Source organism: Lupinus angustifolius, chromosome LG08 (assembly GCF_001865875.1).
Source record: "Lupinus angustifolius cultivar Tanjil chromosome LG08, LupAngTanjil_v1.0, whole genome shotgun sequence".
NCBI classification, from domain to species: Eukaryota; Viridiplantae; Streptophyta; class Magnoliopsida; order Fabales; family Fabaceae; genus Lupinus; species Lupinus angustifolius.
The window spans coordinates 24,150,892-24,161,467 of record NC_032016.1 but is presented as its reverse complement, the minus strand read 5'-3'; the positions used below and the strand labels follow the sequence as shown (position 1 = coordinate 24,161,467).

Here is a 10,576-nt window from a genome sequence, read left to right as displayed (position 1 = left end):
TGCTTTAGCCCTGTTCTTTCCACGTGAAAATATTGTGTTGCACAAAAATTGAATCACTAAAAAGAGCTTTGGTATGTACCCTTAGTTCTGGACCTTTTGGCATGCAAAACGGTACGTTTTTATATGTATGCCGCACCTGGTCAATAAGGGTAAATAATAGAAGAAACTTTTGTAGATAATTCGTTTCCTTCTTACTTTTATTATGGATGATGCCATTCATTCATCGATAGGCTTGACAAAAAAACATCCCTTCCCCATTTTTTCTGCTCATTTGGATAAATTATCTACAAAATAGAATAATGTATTATATTGCTTTTTAGTTTCTTTCTTAAATAAGATCAAACTGAATAAATATCAGGTGAAAATAAAATATTACCTCTTGCGATATTGTGAGAAACTAATCTTCTTCAATAAGAAGTTTAAGGTTTTTTTTGTACTATGAAGGGTATTCTTCATTTTTTGGGAAAAAATTAATCATTTTCAGAGTTCATGTTTTTCATTACCTACACGTGAGTTGAATATTTAAGTGAGGCCTTACACCACATACAGTCATAAAGATTATTTTTTAAATAATAAATAATCCATTCTACATGATTTATTTTAATCCTATTTTGTTGGTACTAATAAATTATACTTTTAATACATTGTATAGACATTGATTAAATAAAAAAAGAATGTAATATCTTGTGTAAAGATTTATAAAAAATAATATATCATCTAGATTGACACTATATAGAATAACATTTTTTTCTCATAAAAAAATGGGTAAAAGCAGTGCATAAAATTATAAAAATTGACTAACCTTAATATATATGCTCGGAATGAAGTTTTCTTACACTAGTGCTTATCTTTTACCATTCATGCATGTTATGTTAGACAATGAATGCATTGATATTTGATAATGTAGAAACCCCTATGTAAAAACTATTTTCAAGTTAAAAAATGAAGAGAATCTCTTCTCTTGTTTGTGAGGTAATCAACATTAAGCAGAGTCTATTAACGGTTCCAAACTTTGCCACGACAAGGAATAATGTTAAAGCGTATATAGTAGAACACCTTTGGACTTGGGAAGGTTTTATGGGTAATTATACCTCACTTGTTCCTTTCTATCGTTCTATTTTTTCTTGATTAAGGATGCACTTCTAAGCAACTTATGTCATCGTTTGTTAAGAAAAAAAATGTCATGGTTTTGGGATTTGTGGCCATTAGTTATGTTAAGTCAAGCAATGATATGATGTGTTATTAACCATATATTAGTTGGAAGTGAGTAACTGATGTGGACAAATGCTACCTACACCCAAACAAATCCAAAGAAAGATTCTAAACAATCATGTCTTTTTATTTCTATTGAATTAAATTTTACAAAATAATATAAAAATGTTAATTTATAAAAAAATAATAATTAAATGATACATTTTAATTGGTTAGAAATATAGAATGAAACAAGAATTATGATATATTATCTTCATTCAACAAAATCACGTAATGACACATTCTATGGTTCCATGAAGTACATGATTTCATCACTGAAATTGTCATTCATTGTTCCCCTCTAGGGTCATGCCAATTAATCATTTTTCTTACTTTTCTTTGTACTATCTTGAAACTTTTTGACAATTCTTCTAACCTTTCTGGTTTTGTAGAATTTATAAGGTTGATACTTGTTCCTATGGGCCACCAATCATATATCTTCATTTATTCAATTTAATCTGACTCTACTTTTACACATTCAGGAGTGTTTCTACTCTTTTGCTTATTAAAATGATTTAGCGTGCTTATTTTCTATAGATTAATAACTTAGTGCTTATTCCAGTTACTAAGCAGTGGAGGATCTTTCTATGTTTCTTCCAACAATCAAATGTGATTTTGAGAAGCGTTGAGATTCTACATCCACCACTAACTACCACAAATCCTATAGGATAGTATATTTGCTAGAAGTTGATTTAAGAATAATAAGGAAAATAATCTAAACCAGTCTACAATATATTATCATAAGTTCGTAGCAGAAATGTATTAATCTCGATAAACAAAGTATATTTTGGGCTCTTCTAATCAACTTTATTTTGCAGGCTGTGATGTTAGTTTATATATAAGTATACCCAAATTGGGTATTTATGGCATGTAATCAAGACAAGTTCAAGATCCTAACATAAAGGTAAAATGTCATGTAACTAGTAGTATACAATAATTTCCAATTTTTTATTTTAACTTTAATATTAATTAATTTTTACGAAAAATCATATAATCTTAGATAATTACTGTCAATATATTAATCATATTCTCTCACATCAAATTTAACATCTATATCTATATCTATACTATTAATAAAGGTAAAACCCAAAATAACATCTATGAAGTAGTTTATGACTTTATGTTTTCCAATTTCATATTTTATAACTTTTATTTTATTTTATAACTTCTACCTTCATATATCTTTATATATAATAATATTAATAAACATTAAATAACTATTATGAAGTATTTTATATAAATTTCTATACTAACACTAATAGAAATTATAAAAACATAAAATAACTACCTTGGAATATTTTATGTTTCTATACTAATATTAATAAACATTATTAAATAACTAACATGAAGTATTTTATATAAATTTCTATACTAATCCTAATAGAAATTGGAAAAACATAAAATAACTATCCTTGAAATATTTTATGTTTCTTACTTTATCTTTTCTAATTTCATGTTTATTTATACTAATCTTCTATACCAATAGATAAAGGGAAAATATAAATTCCATGGAGTAGTTCTAATTCAATGTTTCTAAATATTTTATTTCTCTTGATGTAAATTAATGATTTCTTTTTAACTATCACAACAATTCTTAAACCTCCCATTTCCAAACTGATGTGACTTTTTAATAGATAAGTGAATTATATTGATTATGACATTAAATTTAAAATGTGAATAGATTACTTAATCATAACAGTTTACTTTCATTTTTAACTCCGAACATGTATCGCATAATAATTTTCTTAAATAATATAATACGAAGATGATACATTCTATATAAAAAATAAGAATGCAGGTAACCGGCACAGAGTGCCCATCGACATGCTAGTTATAATAAAGACAAAAAGTTATAATATAAAATATATTAAATATACAAATTTATAATATAAAATACACTCAATAAAAAAACATTTTAATTTTTACTAGTATCTATAAAGGAAATGTTTCATTTATGAAAATGTCTAATGAAGAGACTCATGTGTGACTGTTATGACCAAATTATCTATGTACCCTATTTGGTCCTCGATTATATAAATAACTACATTAGGGACAATATGATACTTGGAAATTCAAGTGTGATTGTTAATATATTATACTAATGAATAATGACTAATTTGAATGCCTTGTAAATCGATGAATTCGTAGAGATGAATACTATTTTAAGGGTTTGTATCAAGATATTACACAATGTCCTATTTATTATGGTCTTTCTTTGGCTTATTGGTAGAAAAGCTATCATATACTTTGCATTTTCGACTCTACAAATGTTATGAGAACCATTGGTTCCAAATAGGGAAAGCATTTGAGGGCAAGAAAGTTTGGAAATTCAAGTGTGTTCGTTGAAGTAATAATGAGAGTTTGATGGTCTTATAAGTGAACCAAAACATTTATTGAATTAAGATGTTAGATCAAAATTTAATGTCAAACCTATTTATTCTAATTCTTCCTTAGTCCATTAATTGCTTATATCTCCCTTTATTTTGGGTTCCTCAATATCACAGGATGTGCCACAACCTTACCTCTATTACATTTTCTTCATAGATTAATTCAATATCTAATAATCAATAATAAAAGAGAATGAGAATGATATATCTATCAAAACCTTCGAGTCAGACTCCTCTTTATTACTGGAGAAGCCGGTTAATTGAAAATATATGGAAAAACCAAAAGACAATAACACTTTTATCCCTTTACTTTATATTATTATTACGTTTTTGTACTTAAAAATATACTAAAAACTTAACTGTCATTTCAAATATAGCAAGATTTCAAGGAGAGTGAATGAGATGTTTCTTTTCCAAAAATAAATAAAAAAGGAAACTGCTATTGTGCTTATATATGCAATTATGCATTGTCGTTTTAAGAAGATTGCATGAAAAGTCAATGATATGTTGCAGAATTTCTTTCTTCTTTATCTCGGAAGATTCACGTTTGTCTAGAAAAGAATATGCATGACGAAACCAAAGAAGGCTAAATCGAATCACTTCAAACACAATTTACTAAACTCTTACGTTTTCTATTCATGAAAGCTACATTGGTTTACAAACTATTAGTTATATTAAAATAATTCAGCCGATGTTATGAACAACTCATATCAAGAGAATTATTCACTTTGTTATATTAGTTATATTCAAACTATTAGTTACAGTGGTTCACCAGAAACTAATTCATACAAAGAGAATTAGTCTCAATTCCCAAACCGATGTGGGATTTAATATTTTCACACTTACATTTGCATGTCTTATTCAAGTTAGGATCTTCTTCATTAATAAAAAGGTAAGTATTTCAAAAAACAAAAAAAAATACAATTTTTATTATCAATTTTTTTTAATTACAACAAAATTAAAATTTCACCATTAAAAATAAAGGAAGATAAAGGATCCTTGTTCATGTTAATCACCCTGTAAGTTGCAACCCCCATTCTGGGACTACAGTATTACTCTTGGACCTGACTTTGACACGTATCCTATGACTAAATAAGTGAATGTTTGGTATCAAGTTTGTAGAGTTTCCTAATCATATTTATCCCAACACTATAAATTAAAGCCTTCGGTCAGAGTTACGTCAGAGAGGTATTTCAACAAAACCAAACATATTATAATTTGATTTATGAAACCAAGACAAATCGATAACTTATCAATTATTCATTCTCATCTTTGAAAAATGGTGAATTTAAGAAATTGGAAACTAGTAAAGGTTTTTAAAAATAAGTTTTTTACTAATGCATTCCTTAAGCTAAGTTTGAAGGTACGATTGCCAAATCTCATTATTTATTTATTAAAAATCTAAAACAGATAAAATGGAAAATAAATTGGGAAAATATGTCGAACCTCGACTCATACCCACGATATTAATTAATGATTTTTATACTTAATAAAACAATGATGAGGGTAACTTCAGAACTAAAAATATGAATGATATAATGTTTATTATAAATATGTTGAAGTAGCTTATATCATATTGTGTATCAAATTTGTTTCACAATGTCTGCATATGATATTACTTTAATTTTTCAATTTAAGTCATACTCTTAACTCACTGTTTTCTCTTCAAGATTTCAATTTAAGTCATACTCTTAACTCTTTTTCTCATGTCTCAATCCAATTAAAGATTATCATATAATTAAAAATTATAATTACAAAAATATAAACTAATTTTTGTATGTTACTTGTTGGAATGTGATTAGTTTAGGATATGAGGACTAAAATTTTATAGGACAAGTGATCTTTGCTCAAACTCCACCATGGTGATATATATAAAAAAAACTGCTTAACAATGGAAATGGTTGCTTACAAGATTCTATTTCATCATCCCTACCACCAGATGGTCATGGCTGTATAAACATCCCACTAATTTTGTTTTTATATACAAAATGCACTTTTATATGAATATAAAAAAGATATAGAAACCTTCAAATCTATTCTATAGCCACTTTTCACGGATTAGTAAAAGAGATGCTTATAATATAATGTTCATACAAATTTCTTTTGTTCCCAACTTTATATTCATATTTACATATATATATATATATATATTTGAGTATGTTCTACTACTTCTTTTTAATTAAGCATGTGGATCTTAAGCAGAAGGATTATTTAATTAATTAACAAAACAAGTGAGATACAGTATATTATATTGTCCAGTCTGTGCCGTCGTAACTCTTTTTATTATCTTATATATGTTCAATATCTTCAAATACACGTGTGGGACATAGATTATGTGAAGTGTAAGCAAATAACATGGTTTGATTAAAAAAACAAACCCGTAAATATGTAGATTTTTTTTCCCTCTAGCACCCCAACACTCATGCATGCACAATGAAGAAAAAAAAAAGAAAATTAAAAACAATATACAAGGCCATAGAGTCAAAGACAAGAGGATATCATAAACGTAACAAGGTACATATAAGATGATGACTTAATTAATTCGTTAAACATAAGGTTATGAATTTTTTTTGTTGGTATAAACAAAATATTCATTTAATTTTCTACTAAAGATTAAATTTTTTAGCACCAAAAAAAATAAAAAGATATTACCACACCCATCTTTCTAAATTCCTCAGGTCGTTTTCCAAACCGTTTTCTACTATACTCATCAACCAACCTTCCTCTATTTCTATCTCTCTCACTCTTCCCTATTTTTTTAAGCAAAGTTCTCCACAACCATCAACATCATCATCATTCCCACCCAATGAAGCTTCTCTTTAATTTATCATTCTCTCTCTATAAATCCATCTCTTATATCTACATCAAACCCATTAATCAGGACAAGAAATAATTGTCCATATAGGGAAAGAGTGGGGTGCAATGAGGAAGCCTGAGGCATCATCTGATAGAAACAAGAAGAAGCTTAGAAAGGGTTTGTGGTCACCAGAAGAAGATGAAAAGCTCATGAACTATATGTTAAAGAATGGACAACGTTGTTGTTGGAGTGATGTGGCTAGAAATGCTGGTCTGCAAAGATGTGGCAAAAGTTGTCGCCTTCGATGGATCAATTACTTGAGACCTGATCTTAAACGAGGTGCTTTCTCACCCCAAGAAGAGGAACTCATCATTCATTTGCATTCTCTCCTTGGAAACAGGTACACTTCTTTATATATTTAATCTCTCCCATAATTTACTACCAAATTTGGATCTTATGCATCATTAACATATACTGCATCAGTATATGTATGTGTATGTTTGTATATGTACCTATGAACTCTATTATATAGCTATATATATGCTAATTCAGTCATACATTATGTAAATCCAATTAATACGTGTATATGACATCTCTAACATTACAACCACTACTTACTCCTTCAATATAACTGTAACCATCATGTGTAACTGAAAAAAGTGAGTGTAATAGATGCAATCATGCATGATTAGTGTTTGAAAACTAATGGAAATTAAAGAATGACCTTTTATTTAATGTCATTTTAAAAGTTTTATATTTCTCATTCACAAGGTGGGGGTCAGATGAAAATCATGAAATGTTTGAAGAGTGTGTAAGTATTGTCAAATTGCATGTCAATTCTGTTATTTACTTATTTTTATTGTTAAATTTGACAATGCAACCAACTAATTATCACCTCTCAACTCAGAAATATATCTAACTTCATAGATGTTGATGAGTTTTACAAAAACAATCTTTGAATCATTTTCATATTGAGTAATTTCTATACCAAACTTACCAGAGGATAATTTTATAACATCCTAAAATTTTAAGCAGAAAAGAAATTAAATGTTTTTAACGTTCGAAAGTATTAAATGCATCAACTTTTTTCATTTAGTACTTTACTTATTTAGTTTTAGGAGACATGAGGATTTAGCCTTACTCTTATCACCTCATCTTCATCCACTCACCACCGGCCACCCTCAACCACCCACCATTGAACCATCTTAAACATATAATCACTGCCATCCACCTCCCCCGACCGCCACACTAATCCCAAAACTAACATCAACCACCATGACCCCGTCACAACGCACCACTGCCCCAACCCTTCCTATCACCAGTACAAAGGTCCTTCTTGTCCTCATAAATTCTACATAATATTTGGATATCAAAATTCTGAGATTAATAGTGAATTTTAATTCTTTTGGTTAAAATTAATATTAATATTGAGTGTGCTTTTCTTTTCACCATACAATGTCCGGTTAATATCAAAAAGTTTTTTTTTTGTTATAAAAAAACAGTACTTGTTAGATACATTGAATTTACGAAGGACCGACAAATTTTCAAAAATGGTACGTTAGTCTTTGAATGTCAAAATCTAGCTTAGTCCAAAGATACGGCACCAATATTTCAAAGTTAAATATACATACATGCTTAACATGCATTAAATATTGGCTGCTCCTTGTAGAGGACAAAAAGGAACTAAAAAACAACAAATATATGTTATCACTCTAATAAAAATATATTATTTAATTAAACAAATTAAATAATAATAATTTTTTCTATTTTTATTGTTAGTATAAGACAATGAAGACACTCCATATCTATATTGTTTAACAAATAATATTAGCTTGCATGCAAAGCATGCATTACTTTATAGGTGTAGATGGAAATTAAGAAGCATTTAGACACAATTTACTACTCAACTCAATTTAATTTTAATATGTAACGACTTGACATTCACATTATATGTTTTGCTTTTAAAGATGGTCTCAAATAGCTGTCCGATTACCTGGACGTACCGACAATGAAATTAAGAACTATTGGAATTCAACAATAAAGAAAAGGGTGAAGGATGTGTCCTCCTCAAGATCACCAAAGGAAAGTGACTTCTCATTATATGACCCTAACAACAAGGACCTCAATATTGGAGGGTTTACTTCTACTATGCAACATTATCAACATGTTGAATTTATGCCTATGTTCAATTCATCATCTCCTTCACCATCAATTCAAGCCACAGTTCTCAACTCCATAATTGAAAGTTTACCTATGCTAGAGCATGGAATAAACATGCCAGCTGGTGGTGGATTCTTCAATGGAATAATTGACAACAACAAAGGTTTTGTGGATATGTTTGTTCCTTCCCTAGAGAGTGTTAGCACTACTTCTGACCATAACCTCAAAGTGGAGAATGCATGCAACAACATAGATACTAACAATAATAGTTACCTTAATAACTCCATTAATAAGATCAAAGCTGAGAATAGAAATGGGGTGGATAATTTATTTCAAGAAGAGTTAGCTATGGGAGATTGGGACTTGGAGGAGTTTATGAAAGATGTTTCATCCTTTCCCTTTCTTGATTTTTCAAACTGGTGATGATGTATGTGATCAAATAATGGTTCTCCTTTCCCTTTTTCTAATATACTTAATGCAACTTCTTCAAGACCGCTAGATCCTATGCATCTTAGTCACACTGGGTGATCATGTATATCGATTGGAGGAGCAAATTCACATATTAACTAGCTAGGTAGGTGTGAAATAAATGTCATTTTTCTTTAGGGTATGTATTGGTGATCATGTAATTACTCTTGCAAATTAAATTTTCACTCTGCAGTGGTGAAATTAAATTGAGGTTACTTTTGTATCTCGGAAGCCACTGTAGTTAATTATACAATGATATATGTGTAAATTGTGAGAATAGATGACAATATATCGTTAAACATTATTTTTCAGTTCAACAATTAATTGTTGGATGTTGTTTCTAGGTATTGTTATGTACAAAGTTAGCACTTATAAAAGGTTTGGAGTACAAAATAGTTAATTCTAATGATACTTCTAGATAATTAATTTCTATAACGCGCTATTTTTGGTAGAATCTCTTTTCCACAACTGCATTATTCAATTGAAAATTACACAAATTTGATAGATGCTTTATAATTATTGAAAAATTCAATGTTATTTTTGCATCTTTTAATTAACATAGTACCACTCAAACGGATGTTATAAAAGAATACAGATGTAATATTTTTTGTTTAATTATTAACAAGATATTCAGGTTAGGAGGGAGGGTGTCTTAACAAGATATTTAGGTTAATAGATTCATAATAATTTCAAGCAACTTAGGTACATTACATTAGCACAAGAAAGTTATTGTGATAGACCTTTCTCTGCCTGAATTTGAAGACAAATTTATTATTAGAGAGGTGAAAATATGAAACATGTCTGTATTGGTCCCATGTCGCTGATGGGTCGGTCAGTGGTGGGCTATATTGTACACCAGTAAGGTTTTTTAAACCCAAAAATCAATTTTTAAGCAACAAGAATCTATTGTCCCAAAATATATCACAAATTATATTCTACATCGATGATATTTAAGTAAAAATATAAAAAATAATTAAGTTTTTAGTTCACATAAAATGTTTTCATTATACAAAACATGGGGATAGCAGAACATTTTAGTTTTTAAAACCTCAAACCACAAGATCAGTTTCCCCTTCTCAATTGACCAATTCTCTCACACTCCCTATCCTGCCCAACAAAAAAGAAAAGAAAAAAGAAGAGAGATTTTAGTTTTTGCTATATGCATATGAGCCTTGATTAATTTAGGTGATCAAATTTGTTATGGAAGTGCACTAGGATTAACTTAATTGGAAGAGGATGACAGAGGAAATGTCATTTTATGAATACAAAAGGTAAAACAACAGTGACTTATGATAGGATAGAAATGAAGGAAAGACACGTGACATCATAGAAGAATCATTATTACTCATCAGCATCACGCAGGAAGAAGAGATTTTTTAATGATAGAATGCTGTGTTTTAATAGCGCCTGAGATATTAGATTATCATTATAATGTGACATTATAATTTGAAGAAGAAAAAAGCAACCCAAGAAGCTCTACCACACCTAGATAGGAAATATGAAAGGTTTACCA

General features: G+C 28.9%; 1 protein-coding gene across 1 annotated transcript; it reads left to right on the top strand.

The window, feature by feature from the left end:
• On the top strand, positions 6,298–9,383 carry LOC109353769 (transcription factor MYB46-like). Its single transcript, XM_019596135.1, has 2 exons — positions 6,298–6,835; positions 8,403–9,383. The coding sequence occupies exons 1-2, from the start codon at positions 6,561–6,563 to the stop codon at positions 9,016–9,018; spliced, it is 891 nt and encodes a 296-aa protein (XP_019451680.1). The 5' UTR covers positions 6,298–6,560; the 3' UTR covers positions 9,019–9,383.

Excerpts from the sequence above, each read along its gene's own strand:
- LOC109353769 (XM_019596135.1), top strand. The coding sequence starts at position 6,561 with ATGAGGAAGCCTGAGGCATCATCTGATAGAAACAAGAAGAAGCTTAGA. Across the intron at positions 6,836-8,402 it reads CATTCTCTCCTTGGAAACAG|ATGGTCTCAAATAGCTGTCC; the intron begins GTACACTTCTTT and ends TTGCTTTTAAAG.